This window comes from Scardinius erythrophthalmus (genome assembly GCF_964197995.2).
Source record: "Scardinius erythrophthalmus genome assembly, chromosome: 20".
NCBI classification, from domain to species: domain Eukaryota; kingdom Metazoa; phylum Chordata; class Actinopteri; order Cypriniformes; family Leuciscidae; genus Scardinius; species Scardinius erythrophthalmus.
The window spans coordinates 12,007,212-12,030,482 of NC_138240.1; the positions used below are offsets into that span (position 1 = coordinate 12,007,212).

A 23,271-nucleotide genomic window follows, 5' to 3' on the forward strand; every position below is an offset into this window, starting at 1 on the left:
AATTTTAATATTTCAACATATTTATTTCTTATTTATTTATCAAATTTATTTATTTCAGTTATTTGCCATGGAAACATTTCTAATTTTCATTTAAGTTTATATAATTTTTTCAGCTTTCTTTCAGTTATAGAAAATAATGTAAGCTTAGTTTAGATTTAGTGAAGTTGTGCCAAGTTTTGAAGGTTACTTGATTATTAGTTGATAAAGTTGACACAAGTATAAGTTAGAATTGTGAATTTAAAACAAAACGTTTTTTGTTGTTGTTTCAAAGCTGTGATTCACAGTGATTTTTGGGGAAATCCATATCAGCATGTTCATACATACACTGTAAACTATTTCTAACCTCCCCAACTCAGAATTTTCTAGTGACTGGTCACATCTAAATTTTTCAATTGGCCCAAGTGAAATTCTGTAAATGTAATTTTATAATTTATAGAATTTCACTTGGGCCAATTGAAAAATTTAGATGTGACCAGTCACTAGAAAATTTTGAGTTGGGGAGGTTAGACATTTTTTACAGTGTAAGGATGTTGGTATCCAGACAGTTGACAGTAGCCATTGATTTCCAAAGTATTTTTTTCCTATAAGTCAATGGCTACCGTCAACTGTCTGGATTATTTTGTGTTCAACAGAAGAAAGAAACTCATACAGGTTTGGAATAACTTGAGGGTGAGTAAGTGATGCCAAAAATGTTCATTTTTGGGTGAACTATCCCTTTAATAACCTCTTGCAAGAATATGGAAGTAATATTGAAAATCCAAACTCTACATATCTGCTGCACCAGGTATGAACACCCATGGTTCTTATACTCGCAGTATTTCGATACATAACATTATCTTGGGTTTTCAATGGTCATGTGCAGCCTGGTGGGTCTAAATCTTTCAAACAATGAATGTATTTTGGTTCTCCAAGTCTCTTTTCTGAGCAAAGGCCATTCTGATGCACTTTAATACAAAGGCACAGGGCGAAAGCCCTCCACTTGCCAGGAAAGGGCAAAGAAGGGAGGGGGTGGATGGGTTTGGATGGAATTGTTCTTGAGACAGAGGAGTGGCGGAGTTTTTTTCCTCTTCTTTCTCAATGGGGTGGGCTGGGGGGCTGATATGGCTCGAATTTCAGCGCTCATGGGGGTCGGGGTTGGACTCACGTTTTGGGATAAACTAAGATTCATAAATGCGCCAGTGAACATAAAACCGCGGAGCTCTGATAGACGCGGTGGGTTCTGTCTGTGTGTGCCTGGCGTCGGATCCTCCCAAACACATCCACATCCACTTACACACTCGTCGCGAGCACAGAGTTGCCGCTCCGCCGGATCTTCGGCGACTTTCACCCCTGAGGACCTGCATGTCTAATCTTTAGACATGTTCAGATTAGTGGATTCACGGACTCTCCTGCTACTTGTAGCAACGCAATGCGTTTTGCTATCCCTTGTAAGATGTCAACAAGAAGATGACCGTAAGTTGGAGTTTTTCACATTGAAATTCAAAGTATTCTGCAAAAAAAATGTACAGTGTTGCCATGGTGACTTGAGAGGAAAGTTTGGAATTGATCAGTTTGGTTTGCGCGTTTCACCTCTGGACTGTGGGATGCCTTTGCTCTTTGTAAAATATAAGACCTGAAGTACATGCAGTATGCTTGTATTTTAAGTCTTAAGTCTGCATATATTTAAAGTCTGAACGCAGTCTACACTGCAAACATGCGATGCGACGCACCAGAGCCTTCTGGTTTTCGCGCGTCAGTCACGCGCAGTGGAGACTGAATGACAGATGCTGACGTTGCGCGACAGGTTAACGCACTGAAACGCTTGTTTTTATTAGTTTACTACGTTTAAAGTTAAAGAACAACACAGTTAAACTATTTAACCATGTATTAATTTTTGGTATTACGTATGTATGCGTTTTACAAACGTTTGCAAGAGGTTACTAGCAACAATACGCAGCTCGAGCACTTTCTGCTGGATAGGATCAGTGTCATGATAGAGTGAATAAACATTTCCTTCTCTCATTACTTATAACTTATTATAGATTTCCACATATATGACAGAAAAAGTGTCTGATATAAAACGTTTTAAAATAGTTAAGTGACATCGATTGCGTCCAAAAAATTTGGTTACTGATAGAAAAAAGCAAACTCGTTGCTGTTATATATATAAAAGTTGCTGAACAATTATGATTTCTTAGTTGTAATGCGAGAAAAAGTTCTTAAATGATAATGCAAACTTGCTTTCGATACTAGCCAATCCTCAATGTGTTTAAAGTGCAAAAGAAATATTGACAATCTTTGTTCTCAGAGGAAATTCTGCCAGTGTCTCGATCTGAGGAACCCTAAATGATGCCTAAAGTATGTAATATATATGTAATATATATATTACAGAGAAGAGGGTTATGTGTAACCATGTAACCATTTCAGCATTATTAGGACTGATCTATCTATATATATATATATAGGCCATTAATATCCACTAGTGACAGAGCTGTTTCACTCAAGATTAGGAGCAAAGGTTCCTACACGGGTTCAAACGGTGCACCATTAGCACATGTGCAAAGTGTTTAGAAAGCAAAAAATATTTCAGGTTTAGTTCAGGGGATTTGGCGTTGATTAAAGGAGATTTGGGGAACTAGGTTTGGTGGGTGGAAGGGGAGGGGGTTTCTGGAATGTTGTTGGAATGACCAAAACATCACACTGACAACCTCAAAGGGACACAAGCATCTTGGAATGAGAAAGATTATGAACTGTGAGATTTGGTAAATCACCCAGATGATGATATCCTTATGCTCTTACTGTGAACAAGGAAATGTTAATTACACTGAACACTTGTTTAGGCTGACCTATATTTGCACCCAAGAAAAGTGGATTTTCCATATTTACAGAATTAAACAGCTATAATTGCCTCATTCATGTACATTAGGGCTGCTGGGAGTTAAAGTCAAATTACACATATGAAAGTTGAAACACGTCAAGGCGCTCTGTGTGTGTGAGGGCTGTCCTTCCCTACCCACGAGGGTTTGTTTGCCCTGGTGGTAAGTGAGACCATTAGATCCAGATGGAGCTTTCGAGATGGGTGTGTTTGCATAAGGCACCAGGCTGTCAATGCAGCCCTGTCTGTGTTTGAGAAAGCCCCATTCATGGCTAGTTTAGTAGATTTGGGGTTCAGTTACAAATCCACAGACTACAGGAGCCCACATTTTACACCAGGGTGTCAGATATGCACCCTGCAAATATTGCTAGCTAGTGTTGCAGTGAATGTATAATCATAATGTAACCAGATGTCAGCCACAAGTGGGACACAAATTTGAATATATATAATAGAACATAATTTATATGTATATATAAAAGAAAATATTATATATATATTTTATTTTATATATACATATACATATACATATATATATATATATATATATATATATATATATATATATATATATATATATATATATATATATATATATATACTAAAATATTTCTAAATATTTTAAAAAATAATTCTTATATTAGGAAGCCCTTACAATTTTTTTCAGGAATTTTTTATTTATTTTAGTATGCTTGAAGATGTGTCGCTCAACTGTCTCTCACCCCTATGCACTCCATTCTGTCGCCCCCTTCTGGTGGCTGCAAAGAGGAAGAGTTCGGCAGCTGCATCCAAGATGGCCAACAGTATGCAGACCATACTGTATGGAAGCCAGAACCATGCCGTGTCTGCGTGTGCGACTCTGGGGCAGTGCTGTGTGACGAGGTCATCTGTGAGGACCTGAGAGACTGTGCCAATCCCATCATTCCACCCGGAGAGTGCTGTCCCATCTGCCCTGCTGAAACCGACGAGCCTATCGGTCCGCTCTCTGCTTATCTTTTTGCTCATCATACCTGTCCCGCTAGCTGTCTGCTCTGAGTTCTGTAACTATGGCAACAGTCTCACATACCAGACTACAGCCTATTCAAGTTGGTCATGTGATTTGGTTCAGAACTCAAAGCAACATCCAAAGGGGAAGAAGCAACACTTTTAAGTTTTACGTTTGCTGGCTATGGCTAAAATGGGCCCACTTTACATTTGACTTTGATAGTAGGTTGATGTTTTTTTACAGAAAAGAACGCAATCTTTCCACCAGTTTGCTGTAGAATCTATGGTTTTTAGATAAGATATTTGGTCGATCCAACAAAAAAGGAAATTTACAATTAGTTACAATTAATTATACTGTTCACAAATAAGCTTTGAGCTAACTTATTTATACTTTAGTCTCATAATACTTCATTCAGAGGATGATTTGTCTTCTATAATTTAATAGCATTATATAAAATTTATTATATACATAAGTAGTTCAAAAAGATCGATATGAAATTGAATATTTTTTTTTAAAGTGGACCCACCTTGGCCATAGACTGTTTTAGTTCGGAAAAGCTGAAAAACAAGATTCTTTGAATGAGAAGTCATAAAACTACATCTTTCAAAACAACTTACGAAAAATTTAGAAGTGTTCTTTCAACTATTTAATGCACTTTCTGTTCATTTTCACAAAATGTGTTTTTTTGCTGCTCTACAGATATACACAATAACAAGATGAACATAGTTGTCAAAAACCAAAAAAGTTTTACCTAAACATTTTAATATACTCTGTCTCACTGTAATCAGATCATGGCGCTGATACAGAATGAGTTTTCTAAATATTTATTAAAATGTTTTTATTTTAATTTACTTAGCAGCATATAACTTAATAATGCTTCTAATATTCAACTATAATGCACATCATGTTTTAAACTGATCCTCAGCTTGCACCTTAATATTCTGCTTTTAACAATTTAACCGATGCAGATTGGGAAGAGAATGATGCTGTTTTGGTACACGGCCTAGTGGGGTGCCGTTGAGTTGGAATTTTTTAGCCATGTAGTTTCAGCAGGGAATAGCTGTTCATTAGTGATTACAGTAACACTGACTGTCTGACTGGTTTACCGTCCTCATTAGGAGTCAGAATCAGCTGAATACTTCATTCACGGCTGTTTTTTCCTGACCCTTTTGTGACCCCGAATTTTTTGATAATGAGCTTGCAGTGCTGTTCTAAATGTATGACTCCAGACAGACAGTTATTCTGCAACATTGGTTCTTATTTATATTCTTTGAATACTTTGATACATTGATAGAATGTATACATAGAATTCCTTCTGTGTCTAACTGTCAATCTTTATTATTTCCCCTTCATCCTGTGACCTGATTCAACAGAGTCAATTGGTGCAAAGGTGAGGTCTTGACATGACTTATTCACTTATCAAGGTCGTTATTTAAGAAATACCTAATATTCTTAAGGTTTAGGTCTTAAATAAGTTCTTTCTTACTGTCCACAGGGGCAGAAAGGAGAACCAGGCGATATTACAGATGTAAGTCATTTCACTAGTAAACAACTTTGTGTTTTAGAATGATTTCACCAAATTGTAAAAACTGGAGTTGCTAAATACTATTTATTTATTTGTTTCTGTAGGTAGTTGGACCAAGAGGACCTGCTGGCCCAATGGTGAGATTATAAACACACTTTGGTAGTAGATTTCTGAATAATTTGTAATGCTGCGTTGCGTTGCGTTTCTCCACTAGGTGGCTCTCTGAACGTTTATTTGCCTATTGTTGCAACTTTTTTTCCAGTTCTCGAGTTCACTTCAGAGATTGTAGATAAATTGTTTATTGTAGATAAATTATCCACAACTTTTCTTTTTGACCTTTTTTCTTTCTTTCTGTGATTTTAGGGACCCCCAGGAGAGCAAGGAACACGTGGTGAGAAAGGACCTAAGGGTGAGAAGGTAAGACATTTTTCCTTTTCAAACTTTTTTATTTTTTTCTCAGACTTGTTAGGTAAAGTGATGTCAAACCTTATTAGCAGTTATCCGGGTACATTTAGGGGGCAGTGGACACACTCTGCAGGAAGCTGTCATGTGAAAAGGCTTTAGTTAATCTGTTCACTCTCTTTTCTTTTCCACTCATATGCCCTGTTTTCCCCCCTCCTCTTAGGGAAATCTCGGCCCAAGAGGGAGAGATGGCGAGCCTGGTACACCTGGAAACCCAGGACCCCCTGGACCCCCTGGGCCACCAGGACCTAATGGACTTGGAGGAGTACGTCTCTCCTTCTCCTTTATCTGCTTGCTAAATTTGTGTCTGCCTCTTTCTGGGTTACTGTAAGTGTGTTTTTTTGTGTGTGTGCAGAACTTTGCTGCTCAGATGGCTGGTGGTTTTGATGAGAAGGCAGGAGGTGCTCAGATGGGTGTGATGCAGGGACCAATGGTGAGAAAAAACAGTGTTCCCACGCTGAAAACATATATGTATGAAATAGCTATTAAATGACTTGGCACATCACATCAGTTTAACTCATTTGAAATTAATCTCACATCAAGTCAAATTTTAAAAGTACTCAATTTGGCTAATATGGAACTTTAACAATATGTCAGAACAAGATAAATATTCATAGTTATTATAATATACAGGTTTTTAATTCACAAACTGCCCCCTTGTGGAATGGTCTGGATAGACATAAGCTGCATTTTTTTAACATACAAATAAAGAAAATAAAATAAAATAATGCAAAAACATGCACAAATGAACACCTGAAATTTCAATATTTAGTATTGAGATGAGGATAGGCCTCTATTTAAGGTGCTGCTTTGTTATTGTACTTCTTTCTGTGATTTCAAATGAATCCATTGCCAAACATTTTTATTGAAATAAATGATCAACTCTGAAACATTCTGAACAATATAAGGAGAGTCAAATCTGTTACATGTTTTCTGATCATTAGTGTGTCCTGCTGACAAAAGCCTTTTCTAATGGAGGCTTAGTTTCTATAGTGATTCACAGATTCAAAGCTTGTAACATATGAACATATACCAACAATAAATGTGGTTACTAAAAATAAAATTACACACAATGAAACAAATAATTAATTTTATTAGAGAGCTTTGAAACATAACCTATAAATAAATGGAAAATACAACACTCTCATGCTGTTTTTGTTTATCAGGGTCAAAGTGGCCAATCTGCATTTAACTTTATCTTTTTCTACAGGGTCCAATGGGTCCCCGTGGTCCTCCCGGTCCCTCTGGAGCACCTGTAAGTAAATGCACAATCATTCATGCTCATATAATAATTTCATATTCCCAATTTATTGAAAAATAACAGAAGCTACCATTGATGAGACAGATATGAGTAAATGTTAGCACCCACCAACGCTAACTCCTAACCCCACACTGTCATTTATTTCTATTCTAGGGCCCACAAGGTTTCCAAGGCAACCCTGGAGAGACTGGTGAACCCGGCCCTGCTGTGAGTGTCCCAAATCTTGCTGGCACAAGCCTACACATATGACACATTTATATAAACATTTATATACCCACATACATATTACATGGCTCACACAGATGACACATTCATATGCACATTGGCAATGACATGGCTTTATAGACAATGGTAAAGTCTATTTACTAGGACACAATGCAAGTTTAACTAACCTTTGGTTTATTTTAGGGTGCACTTGGACCCCGTGGCCCAGCGGGGCCCCCTGGGAAACCCGGAAGTGATGTGAGTAATTTTTGCCACTGGCTTGATATTCAACCTATTCCAAATAGTGAAACTTGACAGATATTAACTAATATGTCTATGCCCGTTCTCTTTCCAGGGTGAGGCTGGCAAAAATGGTAAGCCTGGTGAGCGTGGACCCCCAGGGCCTCAGGTAAACAGCCAACATGCAACAGTTTTGGTCACTTGTTAGTATTCTGATAATGGTCATACAACCTTACAATCTTTACAAAGATGTAAACATAATCATTGAATGTTTTTTTTTTTTTTTTGATAGGGAGCCCGTGGATTCCCCGGAACTCCTGGCCTTCCTGGAATCAAGGGACACAGAGTGAGTTTTAGCAGAAACTGGAGTCATTTGTTTCTCTGTTTGTTTATTTCTGTATGCATCTAACATCTTTGAATGTGTTTGTAGGGACACCCAGGTATTGATGGAGCTAAAGGAGAGTCCGGTGCCGCAGGTGCTAAGGTACAGCAACATAAAAAACAATCAGTTTTTAGCCAAAACACCCAACTCTTACAGATAAAATCTGTAAAAGTCACATACACTGTCTATAGTTACAGACTGCAAAGTGATGGACACTGCATTTAAAAGTTTGTGGTCAGTTCAGTCTACAATCATATCTGACAAACAGCCTGTAAGAATATACTGCACATGGATTTCATAGTGCATCAGAATTCTAACAGACATTTATTAAATTGATGTAGTTGTAAGGCAATATTGTTTGCAAATATGCTTTGGAACAATATATATTATTAAACAATTTAATTTATAATTTAATGTAATATTTCATTTCATTTCTAAAGATATTTTATATGATAAATATATTTTAAACTATAAAGACTACTATAAAGACACCGGACCTTAAGAGAAACTGAGATAATTTCCCCTAATAAAATATTACCTGCTCATTTATACCCAACTCTTAGATAAAAGATAAATTATGTAAAAGTCACATAACACACTGTCTATAATCATTTCTGACAAACAGCATGCAAGAATAAACTGCACACAGGCATCAGAATTATAATAGATTTATGTAGTTGTAAGGCATTATTAATCTGCTTTGGAACACATATATTGAATAATGTCACACTTTATATTTAGGTGTATTTAATTATTATGTACTTACATCAAATATAAATACAATGTACTTATTGTGTTCACATTGTATTGCAAAACACGTTTGCTGCTATTGAGGTGGGGTATACGGTTAGTTTAGGGAATGGTTTGGTGGTACGTGTAGGTTTAAGGCTGGGTTAAAAGGTAAGGGATGGGTCAACAGTGTAATTATAGCTTTAAATTACAGACAAGAATTACAGATGTAATTACATGCAGGTAATTACAATAATAGAAGTACAATGTAAAAACATAAGTACATTGTATCAAATGATTAATTTAAATGTTTGTACGTAGTAAAGACAACTAACATAATTGAAATGATTTAAATTTATTTTATATATAAAGATATTTTAAACTATGAAGACTCCTAGATACTCCTAAAGACACCAGACCTTTAAGAAACATTGAGGAACATGTGTTACCTGCGCAGATGCTAAATGGGCTAATTCATTTGACTAATTTCTGAGCAAATTATGCAACAGGAAGGTCTAATCAATCTCCTCTCTTTTCCTCCAGGGTGAGGCAGGTTCTAACGGTGAGAGTGGTGCTCCTGGACCAATGGTGAGTACCTAAAGTCAGAAATGGCCTGATGATTCAATAGATGTAGTTTGCGGACACTGAAATAGTGCATCTTACTCTCTCCATCCTATTTTCTTTTTTTTATCTGTCAGGGTCCACGTGGTCTTCCCGGTGAGAGAGGTCGTCCTGGTGCAACTGGTGCTGCTGTAAGTGAACACTCAGATAACTGGCCTAATTAAGAATACTATATATGATCAAAATTTGTGTAGCTGATGGTGGCTTCTGTCTGTCCATAGGGTGCCCGTGGTAATGATGGTCTGCCTGGTCCTGCTGGTCCTCCTGTAAGTGCTTTTTCTTACTTTCTCAAGTGCAAGTTCTCAGATCATTTGGTTTTACTTCATTAATGCTATGGCTATTGCGAACTAATAGTAAACCCATATGGGTTACATAGAGACATCAACATTATCGATATATATAAATATATTGATTAAACTTGATAGCAAATGATTTCACACAATATTTAGTCAAATTATTTTACAATTTTACTTGAAAAAAATCTGAAAGTGTGCATCATCCACTTACAAATCAAAGAATAACATTAAAGGGATGTGTAGGGTGCACAAGAAATAAGCATGCCTCTTTGATCATTTGTTGATGTTTCTGTCCTCAGGGTCCTGTTGGCCCTGCTGGTGCTCCAGGTTTCCCTGGATCCCCTGGTTCTAAGGTAAAATATCCATCATCTACAGCACTTCTGTGAATTCCTTACCATTCTCAAATTTAAACATTTGAAGTTTAAGAAATACAATTAGCCTTGACAATGAGATGTGATCTTTACTCCTGCAGGGTGAAGCTGGTCCCACTGGAGCTCGTGGACCTGAGGGTGCACAAGGACCCCGTGGAGAAGCCGGAACACCTGGATCACCTGGACCTGCTGGTGCATCTGTGAGTAAACTTACAGATAATATTACAAGCAAAATATTTGATTTTCTTTGTCATTGTATACAATATATACAATATTTTGGATTTCAATGGTTAAAATTAGTTTCTAAATATTAAATGTTTACATTCTGCAGGGTAACCCTGGTACTGATGGTATTCCTGGAGCCAAAGGATCTGCTGTGAGTATATCCACATAATAAACAAAATTATTTCTCTAATTTCTCTGTAATAAAATAAAATATTTTTTTTAGCATACAATTTTTCATGCCAACTTTAACACTCTGGTCACACTGTTGCAGTGAATCTATTGTAAACAATAATTGATTCATTTCCCCTTTGCAGGGTGCTTCTGGCATTGCTGGTGCCCCTGGTTTCCCAGGACCCCGTGGCCCGCCCGGACCTCAGGGAGCTACTGGACCTCTTGGGCCTAAGGGACAATCTGTACGTAATCATATTCTGAACCAATTTAAAAATAGCTCTCAGTGTTTCCCAGACATCTTTTAATTATTTCATATAGAGGATCCGGATAGCACAGGTTACTGATTATTCTACCAGTTGAGGTTTGCCATTGTACTTATTGGAAACACTATTGTATTTATACAGGGAGACCCTGGTATCCCAGGATTTAAAGGCGAGGCTGGACCCAAGGGAGAGCGTGTAAGTAACCAACATCATACTTATCATCAGCTGTCCTTTCTATTGTATCCACTTCAAAGGCTTTGAATTGTATCCACTTTAAAGGCCACTTTAAAGTACCATAACAATCATATGAAATAACTATCATATGAGCAAACTAATCAGGCATATTTTTCTCCTAATTGCACAGGGTGTTGTAGGACCTCAGGGTGCCCCTGGGCCATCTGGAGAGGAAGGAAAGAGAGGACCAAGAGGAGAGCCTGGTTCTGCCGGACCTCTCGGACCCCCTGGAGAGAGAGTATGTATCATATCCAAATTAGTTTTACTGATTCACAGAATGATAAAGAACCACACTAATAAGTCCATATGTGTTCTTCCTTATTAGGGAGCTCCAGGTAACCGCGGATTCCCTGGTCAGGATGGTCTAGCTGGAGCAAAGGTTGTTAGACTCATAGTTGGTTACTCAACTGCTCAACACATGTATTTCCTCCTGATTTCTGTACTCAAATGTTCTGTCCTATGATAGGGTGCACCTGGTGATCGTGGTGTTCCAGGTTTGACCGGATCAAAAGGAGGGACTGGAGATCCTGGCCGCACAGGCGAGCCTGGTCTTCCTGGAGCCAGAGTGAGTCATTGTGGTATTTCTTGGATTTATCTGAAAACATAATATTCAGATCAATTTAGATAATCATGACTTTAATCTAACAGATTATTACAATCTAAAATCTAAGCTTTTATGATTGTTGCTTTAAAGGCTCAGTGCATTTTTCACAGTTCATCTGTTCCTTCCTCTAACAGGGTCTCACTGGACGCCCTGGTGATGCTGGACCTCAAGGAAAAGTTGGAGCACCTGTGAGTATCTATACAATTTAAAGCACTTTTATTGTCACTTTAAAAGTAAAGAGTTATAGACTTCAAAGTGATGTACACTACCATTCAAAAGTTTGTGGTCAGTACGATTTTTTTTTTCATAGAAAGAAATTAATATTTTTATCCTAGAGAGACACAGTTTCTTTCATTCGTAGTCTCTTTAATTCACACAGCTTCAGAGTTAACCATTTTTAAAACATCAGAATCCTCAAAAACATATCACAGCTTCCACAAAAATATTAAGCAGCACAGCCGCTGTTTTCAACATTGATAATAATAAGAAATGTTACTTGAGCACTAAATAAGCATATACAAATTATTTCTGATGGAAAATCAGATTTTCCATCACAGGAATAGATTGAATTTTAAAACTTATTAAAATAGAAAACAGTTCACAATATTACTGTTAAAATCAAATATATGGAGCCCTGTTGAACATTAGAGACTTCTTTCAAAAACAGAAAAAAATCGTACAGACCCCAAACATTTGAACGCTAGTGTACATTTTACCTTGAAAGTGACTAAATATCTTTGGGGTACAAACGATATTCAGATGCTAATCGGTGCATATCAACATAGTTCAGGGCAATCTTCAGTGCTGAAGATGTTTTATTCATTGTAGGGTTCCGCTGGTGAAGATGGACGCCCTGGTCCTCCTGGGCCTCTGGGAGCTCGTGGTCAGCCTGGAGTGATGGGATTCCCTGGACCTAAGGGAGCCAATGTAAGACCATTAAAGTATTTCTGCAAATTAACTACAAGGGTTCATATTCATGTCCATAAAAGTGGCTGGGAAGTGTATGTATTGTACTGAAGGGACTGTATCTCTCCCACACAGGGTGAACCTGGAAAAACTGGAGAGAAAGGACTTATTGGACGGCCTGGTCTTAGAGTAAGTCATGTTACAACAGATTTTTTTCATGCATATTTTTTTTTTTTCAGATATTCTCAGATTTGTCTCTCTTTGTTTTTTTCTTCTATTAGGGTTTGCCTGGTAAAGATGGAGAGACTGGAGTTGCTGGTCCACCTGGCCCTGCTGTTAGTATTTTGTCACATCATTCACAATGCCTCAATTTTTTAAATGAATCAATAATATTAAAATCCCATTTGTAATAATTCCTTGGATTTTTAAGTAAATTGTGATTTCATTGTGCTTTAAGGGTGCTGTTGGTGAGAGAGGAGAGCAAGGTCAGCCTGGTCCATCTGGCTTCCAGGTACAATTACACAACACAACTAACTGTGAAAGAGGGTTAAAATGCACTTTTTGAGTGAATAAGTGTAATTATCAGGGTTTTGTAATATTTACTCTATTTTTTGCACAGGGTCTGCCAGGACCTACTGGAGCCCCCGGAGAGCCCGGTAAACCTGGTGACCAGGTAAGGATCACTTAAGGTATATGTTATTATTCTCCATTTGTGCTGTTGTGATGTTAATAGTGATTTTAACTATCCTGATTTTCTTCCTCTCTATAGGGTGTTCCTGGAGAGGGTGGTGCTGCCGGTTCCACTGGACCAAGAGTGAGTTCCTATCCTGAACTAACAAGATTCCCAATTTGCACTCTATGCAAATCAGTACTAATGACTAATTATTCATTACTTTGCACAAAAATAACTCTTGCCTGTGCTTCTCTCAGGGTGAACGTGGTTTCCCTGGTGAGAGAGGAGGTGCTGGCCCTCAGGGTCTCCAGGGACCAAGGGGACTTCCAGGAACTCCCGGAACTGATGGACCTAAGGTCAGACCCAAATCACATCTGACTGAGATTGTGCTCTACTATTCAAAATTTAAATCCTTAAACAGTCAAATGAATACATAAACTACCATTTATGGTCTATTATGCTTACCACTGCTGCATTTATTAAATCACAAATAGTAATACAATAAACAGTAATATTTTGAAATTCAACTACAATTTAGAAGATCTATTTTCTACTTTAATTCCTCCAGTTGTATTTATACAAACTATATACTGCCTGGAGTTACAGTAACTATGAAATAAATGTACATTTGTTTAGCAATCTCTTTAATATTTTGTATTAATTTTACAGCATACACTTTTTTAGTTTAAAATTTTTTAAAAGCTCAATTTTTTTAACTTATAGTTTTATAAATAACTTATATTTAACTCAATAACTTTTTTTTTTATAATAATTCTTTATAAATATTTGTTTACTTCCAAGTTAAAATAAAACAACAACAGATTTTCAGTGTGGTCTCAAACTTTTGGACCCCACCCCAACACCCTCAACACAGCCAATCTCTCAAACTCCTACTCATGTCTCTGCTTGATTTCCAACAGGGTGCAATTGGACCAGCTGGTACTGCTGGAGTTCAGGGCCCTCCCGGTCTGCAGGGCATGCCTGGTGAGAGAGGAGCTGTTGGAATCTCTGGAGCTAAAGGTGACAGAGTAAGTGTCTTTAGAAATGGTACAACCCCTCCTCTCAGTGATTACATCAACCTAATGTCATATTACTTATGAACAGCCAACGGAATGATTGAATGACTTATTGAATGTCTCATTTACTAGGGTGACAGCGGAGAGAAAGGACCCGAAGGTGCTCCTGGCAAAGATGGTTCAAGAGTAAGTGCTATATATACAGCAAATGTAAGGAAATTGCTTGCATTTTTCTTACTCATTATAAGTAATGATGTTTCTGTCATTTTTTTTTCAGGGTTTGACTGGTCCAATTGGTCCACCTGGTCCTTCTGGTCCCAATGGCGCAAAGGTGAATGTCTCATCCCTGCTGTGGTCTTCCACCATTGATTGTATGCTGAATTTATTTGAGGGTATTGTTTAATTCACTATTCTTTTTCTTCTCTCACAGGGTGAAACTGGTGCCATTGGCCCAAATGGTGCTCCTGGTTCTCGTGGTGCCCCTGTAAGCAAAACATTTGTTACATTTTTATTCAATGTGATTTGTGTGATTTGGTTTTGGCAAGTGTGTAGTCTAAAGGTTATCTTCAGTTTTCTTCTTGTTTATTATTCTTTTGTCATCATGTTAGGGTGATCGTGGTGAGATTGGTGCACCCGGACCTGCTGGCTTTGCTGGACCCCCTGTAAGTAGAAACACTGTTACAAAATGCGCAAAATTGTGATGGAATATTATAGACTGTCATTTATCATAAAATATAATTTCCATTATAAATTCATTAAAATAAAAATGAAAAAAACAGCAACAACCGATTAAAAACATTGTGAATATAAAGGGATATTCTGTGAGACACGAATACTAATAAAATACAAATATACCCACTAGCACCATTATACATTGTTTTATGCATTCCTTTCAAATTTCAATATTTTTTTACATGAAAAGGTGGACAGATCTTGGCATTTTAAAGAGCATCATAAAAGGCAAATAAAATGATGAGAAAAACAATGTGCCAATTAATGTCATCATTTTCACATCTATTGAACATTCCACAGATTTGCTACAAAACTTAATACTCTTTAGGTACAATGTACAAAATGTACAATTCTCTGTTGCTACAATTTGACTTTCTCAAATAGCCCAGTGGAATGTGAAATAATCAATTATGGAATGTCAATTTAGTATTTAAATTTAGAGCATTCAATTATGAGAAATCCAAAACTGGTTACAACCTTTCATCTCTCTCTCTCCTCAGGGTGCTGATGGCCAGCCTGGAATTAAGGGAGAGCAGGGTGAGTCAGGACAGAAAGGTGATGGTGGAGCCCCTGGACCCCAAGGACCATCCGGAGCACCCGGCCCAGTGGTAAGGGTCTTCGCCTCAGCATCTAATGCTACTTTGAGGCACTGTCACTTTGTAAATCAGTTTTACACTGATACTCAATTGAAAGAGGCTGATTTTAGAAAGCTGTTTGGTTTTGGTTATTGCCACATGACATTTTGGAAATCTTTGTCATTGTCTGCATAAATAAATTGAGAGTTTAGCATAGTGCATCAACTTTGTGCTGTTTTTACCTGGATGAAATGATAATATTTGATCATCAATGTTCACTGCTTAATTTCAGGGCCCAACTGGTGTTACAGGACCCAAGGGAGCACGTGGAGCCCAAGGAGCCCCTGTGAGTTACTAAATAAGTAAATTAGTCATGAGCAATAACTTTTTATTTGCTTTTCAATATTTACTAGTTCCTTTGAAAGTAAAGATATTAGACTGCATTGATTTTTCTAAACAAAAATGTGTTCCTCCATTGTAGGGTGTCACTGGCTTCCCAGGTGCTGCAGGAAGAGTTGGACCACCTGGCCCCAATGTAAGCCCCTCAAAATCACAGACATTTCTCTGTGGTTCCTCCATAATTAGTTTAAATTGATAGACTAGACTGTATTATCCAAATCTAAAATCTAAATATTTTTTCACTTATTTTTCCCTCTCCTCTCAGGGTAACCCTGGTCCTGTTGGCCCTGCAGGTTCTGCTGGTAAGGATGGTCCTAAGGGAGTTCGTGGTGATGCTGGTCCCCCAGGCAGAGCAGGAGATGCTGGACTGCGTGGACTTCCTGGTTCACCTGGAGAGAAGGGAGAGCCTGGAGTGGATGGTCCTCCTGTAAGGCTCAGATTCATACATGCCCATTTTAGCACCCAAGGCAAATTTGTCTGGTGTATTCAGCACAGCTCCATTTTTTCCTTACTGTATTCCTAATTGTTCTTCTCTCGCTATTTACTGTGTAGGGTGTTGATGGTCCTTCTGGCCCTGCTGGTCTTGCTGGTCAGCGTGGTATTGTTGGTTTGCCTGGTCAGCGTGGTGAAAGGGGATTCCCAGGACTCCCAGGACCCTCTGTAAGTAGATAAACCCACAAGAAACATAATTTCCACTTGAAAATCTTTCATTCTTTTACATTTTAGCATAGACTTTGGTGTTTATCTATCGGTTTCACAGACAAGGCTTAAGTTAGTCCCAGACTAAAATGCATGTTAGAGCTGCTTTAACTGAAAGCAACTTACACTGACATATCTTAAAATATGTCAGTGCCATTATTTTGTCTCAAGATGCACACCAGTAATGTTTTTTTCTAAGGCACGGTTATAAAAGCTACATAAATATCTTAATTGAACTAAGGACTAATCCTGGCTAAATCTTAGCCACAACCAGGCCATTAAGTATTTATACTAAAAATGCCTCTTTTAATGGGCCACTTACATATCTTTAGCTTACATCATATCTAAAGATTTTTTTTCTCTCAAAATCATTATTAAGTACTGATGGTGATATAATTAGATACTGATGGAATGTCCCTAATCTGACACTAATGATTTGTACCTCAGGGTGAGCCTGGCAAACAGGGAGCATCTGGTTCTTCTGGTGACCGTGGACCTCCTGGCCCTGTTGGACCTCCTGGATTGACTGGACCTGCTGGCGAGACTGGACGTGAGGTAAAAAACACATACATGAAAAAAACAAGGCAAAACTAGACTGGATTCATCTGACTCAAAAGTAGATCTGAAGTGAAGTTCAGATTCCTCCAATATATATATAATACAACCATATCAAGACCAGATCTCACTCATCTGTTCTGTTTGTCTTCAGGGTAATCCTGGATCTGATGGTCCACCTGGTAGAGATGGTGCTACTGGTGTGAAGGTGAGGAAACAAACATATAATACATTTTTATTGCCCTCTGATCTTTGTAAATCACAAAGAAGTCTTAAAAATTCCATACAAGTAAACAATATATTACTATTTACCACATACACTGAGGTCCAAAGGTCAAGTTAACTTTTTTTGTATTTTCTTTTTCATTTCTAAATTACTGGGAAAAGAATTTTAAAAGGACTTATTTAATATATAGTAAATGTGGTTATTTGGCAAAATGTTAAATATTTCTTTTTCATTTTAAGTAATTTCTCTGTCTAAAATTTTGGACAAAAATGGTGGCTAGTCCATACACAGATGGATTTCCAGCCAGCTGAAACACATAATGTATTTTGTATGTTCTTCTCTAGGGTGAGCGTGGTAACACTGGCCCGATTGGCGCTCCCGGAGCTCCTGGTGCCCCTGGTGCTCCTGGCTCTGTTGGTCCAGTTGGCAAACAGGGAGACAGAGGAGAGAATGTGAGTACATAAACTTAAGAAATCTAATTTTCAATAATACAAACAATGTATCTTCTGGATACAAGAATGCATGACATTTGCATCTAGGGGACAGAAACACAAATCAGTAATATATTTACTGCTTGCATGACAATTATTGCCACCATTATTCAAATCACCAATGATGACCATTCTGATTACCTCAATTCTGACACTCTTTGTTAAAATATCACAATTATATCTTTGGATAAATTTATGGTCTCATATTTCAATCAACAAAACCCTACTAATTGTGTTAATCAAAAAAACATTAGTGTTACATCATTTCCCCCCAAGAAAAATCCCCTGTAGGATGATGTGCAAGAGACCAAAGGCCCAGAGCTAAAAAGCTTTAGAAATGTTTACCACTTATATTACATGAAGTAATTTTATTTATTATGTATTTACCATCTTGTTTACTTTCTTAAGGGCCCACAAGGACCTGCTGGCCCCCCTGGATCGGCTGGAGCAAGAGGCATGGTTGTAAGTACCTTTTATTAAGCTTGTAGAACAAAACATAAAGCTAAAAATACTCAGCTTGAGCTTTTCAATCCTCAAAATATATTATGCTTACAATGTATAGCTAAGAAGAAAATACAGTAAATTGACCAGAAGAGTTCAGTTTCTTTCTCCTAAACTCCATTTAGTTAAAATACAAAAATTGTCCTTCATGTGGCAACATCTAAATGAACGGGTTTAATTCAAGTTAAACATGTTATTAATTTAAAGTCACATTTAAAGTAATTTTTGTGGCTTTACTGTATATCACGTTGTAGTTGCTCACATGTTGCTGGACCTTTTCCATTTCTCTGCATCAGGGACCCCAAGGACCTCGTGGTGATAAGGGTGAGGCAGGAGAAGCTGGAGAAAGAGGTCAGAAGGGACACAGAGGATTCACCGGTCTGCAGGGTCTGCCAGGACCTCCAGTGAGTCTCATTTACAAGTCTTAGTTTTTACAAACAGGCTATAATGGTAAAGCAGTGATATGAGATATGCTAACAACTCTGTTGTGTCTGCTCAAAAAAGGGTTCTCCTGGAGACCAGGGTGCTGCCGGACCTTCTGGACCAACTGGCGCTAAGGTGAGTGTCAGTTCTGTTGTCTTAAACTTGCTGAGAACCACAAATTAGAAACTTCAATGCTCAGATGGATTACTAATGGTGTCTTTAACCCATCTTATTTGCAATAGGGACCTTCCGGACCTGTTGGACCAGCTGGTAAGGACGGTTCTAACGGTCAACCTGGACCTATTGGACCACCTGGACCTCGTGGACGCTCTGGAGAGACTGGCCCAATTGTGAGTGCAGCTGAAATATTCACAGACATTCATATCGAATGGAATATGTCTGATTAATTTTTCTTCCTTTCTGCTCTCTTTAGGGTCCACCTGGTAACTCTGGACCTCCTGGTCCTCCTGGTCCCCCTGGCCCTGGCATTGACATGTCTGCCTTCGCTGGGTTGGCTCAGACTGAGAAAGGACCCGATCCTCTGCGTTACATGCGTGCCGACGAGGCCTCCAGCTCTCTTAGACAACATGATGTGGAGGTGGATGCCACATTGAAGTCAATCAACAGCCAGATCGAGGACATCCGCAGCCCAGATGGCTCCCGCAAGAAACCTGCACGCTCCTGCCGAGACCTGAAACTCTGCCACCCTGAATGGAAGAGCGGTAAGAAATGAAGAAGAAACGATTCAGAGAAAATTTTACATTAGGAGAATGTTCATATGCATCACGACAGAGCTTCCAAATGCTCACAACCAGGGGTGTCCAATCCAGTAGTGATGGGTCAATCATGAACCATCCGTTCATTGCGTCTGTCACATGACAAATGAACGAAAGACTCGGAAGGTAAAGTAAATATTTATGTTCCCAGTAAATTTTCTTTGGCTGTATTACAATGATTTCTTAATTCAGAATTTGATCAAGATTGCGTAGATGTGTTCAGGGAATTTGGCTGTTAAAAGAATAACATATAAAGCCACTTAAATGAAAGAAATGACTCTCTCGTTTGATCTCGCTCATCAAAATGAACGAATATTTATTAGAGTCAGTAAAATGATCCGAACTTCCCATCACTACAAGGTCTTACAAGGCATACTAGAAACTTCCAAGCAGGTGTGTTGAGGCAAGTTGGAGCTAAACTCTGCAGGACAGTGGCCCTCTAGGACCTAGTTTGGACACCCTGGCTCAAAACAGTTGAGTGCTTGAATGATACTCACATTCGTTCCATTTGAGTAGAGGAGAACTGGCCCTGTGACTGATCCTGGTTTTCTGTCACCTGATGGAGTTCATGTTCCTTGGCACTGTCGCTTTTGGTTGGGGTTTAAAAGACACTTATATTCTGTAATATTATCGATTTGACTACATTGACATTATCGGATGAGAACAAAACCTGAACCGAAATGAGCTGAATAACGGCACAATTGTCTTCTGTACAGCTGAATTGAACTTGTTTCATAAATAATTGATGAACTTTACACAGTTAATGAACTGAACTCAACCAACACTGAACTGACATGAACTGAATAATGACTCTATTGTCTTTTTAGCTGTCTTATTTTAGTTTGTCTCATATTTGATGAAGTTTGCATCAATGATTCTGTTTATTACTATGAAGCTGTTTTGAAACTATTTATATTGTATAAAGCACTATATAAATACAGGTGACTTGACTTGAATGTTTGGTCCCAATCCACAGGTGACTACTGGGTTGATCCTAACCTTGGTAGCAGTGCTGATGCCATCAAAGTCTTCTGTAATATGGAGACCGGAGAGACCTGTGTGAAGCCCAGCACTCCCCAAATCCCACGCAAGAACTGGTGGAGCAGTAAGGGCAAGGGGCTGAAACACGTGTGGTTTGGAGAGAGCATGAATGGTGGATTCCACGTGAGTATAATCCTTTCATTTTGGAGATGTTCACTTTAAATTTTAGTTATGTGACCACAAACAAAACTAAACATAAAAAGAAATCATAAAACGTCTATTTAAAGGTTTACAGTACCACAAAAAGGCACATTTGTATTTGATTATGACCAGCTGTTCCAAAGCCAGCCTGAGTCCTTGCAAATTCCAATCATGTGGTTGAGATCACAGCTGGTTTGGGGAGCTGTTCACAGTTCTGAATTTCTGTTGGTCCATGGTACTGAAAATCAGCAGGGACAAGGAGTTATGCTGAAATACTCCCTCCTTTCCAGTTTGCCATCTATTTTTCTAGTGTTACATTTAACCTTTCAGTAATATTAATGACCATTTTCAAGTAAAACAATTTTTTTCCCTTTTCTAACAGTTCAGCTATGCTGATAGCAGCCAGACTCCTAGTACTACCACCATCCAGTTGAACTTCCTGAGACTGCTGTCTACTGAGGCCACTCAGACCATCACCTACCACTGCAAGAACAGTGTGGCTTACATGGACCAAGCCACAGGAAACCTGAAGAAGGCCGTTCTGCTGCAGGGCTCCAATGATGTGGAGATCAGAGCAGAGGGCAACAGCCGCTTTACATATGGCGTGGTTGAGGATGGCTGCAAGGTAAATCACACCATATAATAAACCAAAGAATCCTAAAAAAACATATCAGCTACTTTCAAAATTGATTATAATAATAAATGTTACTTGAGCACAAAATCAGCATATTAGACTGATTTCTGAAGGATTATGTGACACTGAAGACTGGAGTAATGATGCTGAAAATTCAGCTTTGCCATCACAGGAATAAATTACATTTTAAAATATATTAAAATAGAAATCACTTATTTTAAATTGTAATAATATTTCACAATGTTACTTTTTTTTTTTACAAACAAATGCAGGCATCGTAAGCAGGCTTCTTTAAAAAACAATAAAAAAATGGTTGACCCCAAATAAAATAATAAAATATTTACACTACTTACATGGCTTTTCTGCTGTCTTACAGAAGCACACTGGTCAGTGGGGCAAGACTGTGATTGAGTACAAAACTCAGAAGACATCCAGGCTGCCCATCGTGGACATTGCTCCAATGGACATCGGAGGAGCAGATCAGGAGTTTGGAGTGGACATTGGTGCAGTCTGCTTCTTGTAAAAAAAACAAAACAAAAACATATGTGGATTGAGATAAGACATGGAAAAATACCAATGACGAGCAATAACTGTGAGGATGCAATACACTCTCCAAATAACGAAATATGGAAGAAAAGAAAAGAAATCTGAAAATTGACGAAAGTTTTTTTTCTCTAAAACACAAAAAGTCGTGCTGTCCATGTTTAGTGTGCAGGAAAACCATCGCTAAATGGGATTGCCCCAAATAGTCTCTCCCTCTGAAATCCAGCCATGTTTCCCACAAGTCCTCAGTGCAGCGCCTCCTCCTGACGGGAGCCAAGAGGGGGACAGAACAAGTGAGCGCAACAAGAAGAATAAGAGATTCAATGAAAGACAGAAACATGGCTTGATGTCATCACATCCTGCAGAGGGTGGGTGGGTGGGTGGGTGATGCTGTACAGCGTCATGGCTGGATACCACAGTAGTCCCTCCCACTAAAGAAAACGGCCATACCTAGTCCCACTTCACCCCTCCTTCTGCCTCTTGACTGTGACTCAGAAGAAAACATCACATTATGCAAGATTTTGTGAAATGTTAAACCTGAGGAGGGAATAAGTTTATATTTACTGTGTATAATAACAAAAAAAAAATCTTGATTCAGTCTTTACTGAAGCAGCCAGATCTATATATTTTCACAATTATGTGTTTGTGTGTGTGAGCATGTGCCTATACACACCTACAATTTTTTTGGGGAAAGTGCAGTTCCATTTCTTTCTTTCTTTTTTTTTTTTTTGTAAATCAATATTTTTTTCTCATGATCGCCCAAACAAGGAAGTTTTGGTCCCTTAACATAATAGCAAAAAAGAAAAAAAAATCTAATAAAATTTGGAAAACATTTCTATTTTTTGTTTATTTGCATGATCTTCATTTTTCAAGAAAAGCTACCTCACACAGGAAAAAACAAAGTTAAAATCTGGATGTGAACGAAAGCAGCATGGGGTTCGAGAAACGTCAGGAAGACACCCCGGCACGGCTCAGTCCATCTTCAGAAGGTGCTATTAGTATTGATCTATCAGTCAGTATTTCCCAGAATTCCCAGACCATCCCACTCCCTAACTGGCCTCATTCAACACACACAGCCTGCTCAGAGGATGCGGAACTACGCGGGATGATCAAAAGAAAGAGGGACTCTTTTGGCAATGCCGGAATTATGCTCCCAAAGGATCGCCGTAGCACTGAGCAGGATGTGTGTGTGTATGAGGGTGTGTATATTTTTGTTATAATTAATATTATTATGATCTTGGTCTTTTTTTGTTTGTTTGTTCTCTCTGTTTGGTTCTGGTTTTGTTACGATTTTAATTAATGTAAATTGAAAATAAAGGAAAAAACAAGGAATTATGAAGTCAGATTTTAATTGTGTTTTTAATCATCATGAGCACAACTTGTTAAATGTATGGATTTGGAGTACAAAACTATAGTTGCATTGCTTGTTTGTATTAGTTTGCGTGCGTGTGTACTGTATATTTGTGAATTTTCTGGAATAGAAGCACACAGGGTATCAGACACAAAGGCTTGTACA

The 23,271-nt window shown here is 38.2% G+C and overlaps 1 protein-coding gene across 1 annotated transcript; it reads left to right on the forward strand.

Moving 5' to 3' along the window:
* Positions 1-3,788: 3,788 nt before the first annotated feature.
* Positions 3,789-23,064, forward strand: col2a1a (collagen, type II, alpha 1a). Its single transcript, XM_081348748.1, has 53 exons — positions 3,789-3,827; positions 5,210-5,226; positions 5,332-5,364; positions 5,466-5,498; positions 5,725-5,778; positions 5,987-6,088; positions 6,179-6,256; positions 7,034-7,078; positions 7,238-7,291; positions 7,493-7,546; positions 7,644-7,697; positions 7,821-7,874; positions 7,959-8,012; positions 9,183-9,227; positions 9,338-9,391; positions 9,482-9,526; positions 9,856-9,909; positions 10,029-10,127; positions 10,259-10,303; positions 10,467-10,565; positions 10,728-10,781; positions 10,951-11,058; positions 11,146-11,199; positions 11,287-11,385; positions 11,559-11,612; positions 12,253-12,351; positions 12,466-12,519; positions 12,612-12,665; positions 12,788-12,841; positions 12,950-13,003; positions 13,100-13,144; positions 13,261-13,359; positions 13,924-14,031; positions 14,152-14,205; positions 14,297-14,350; positions 14,450-14,503; positions 14,628-14,681; positions 15,252-15,359; positions 15,619-15,672; positions 15,808-15,861; positions 15,991-16,152; positions 16,278-16,385; positions 16,872-16,979; positions 17,134-17,187; positions 17,550-17,657; positions 18,105-18,158; positions 18,494-18,601; positions 18,702-18,755; positions 18,863-18,970; positions 19,054-19,342; positions 20,373-20,560; positions 20,961-21,203; positions 21,589-23,064. The coding sequence occupies exons 4-53, from the start codon at positions 5,496-5,498 to the stop codon at positions 21,733-21,735; spliced, it is 4,092 nt and encodes a 1,363-aa protein (XP_081204874.1). The 5' UTR covers positions 3,789-3,827; positions 5,210-5,226; positions 5,332-5,364; positions 5,466-5,495; the 3' UTR covers positions 21,736-23,064.
* Positions 23,065-23,271: the final 207 nt, after the last annotated feature.

Coding starts and splice junctions, on each gene's coding strand:
- col2a1a (XM_081348748.1), top strand. Junction 14,682..15,251: donor CTGGCTTTGCTGGACCCCCT/GTAAGTAGAAAC, acceptor CTCTCTCCTCAG/GGTGCTGATGGCCAGCCTGG. Junction 18,602..18,701: donor AGGGTCTGCCAGGACCTCCA/GTGAGTCTCATT, acceptor TGCTCAAAAAAG/GGTTCTCCTGGAGACCAGGG.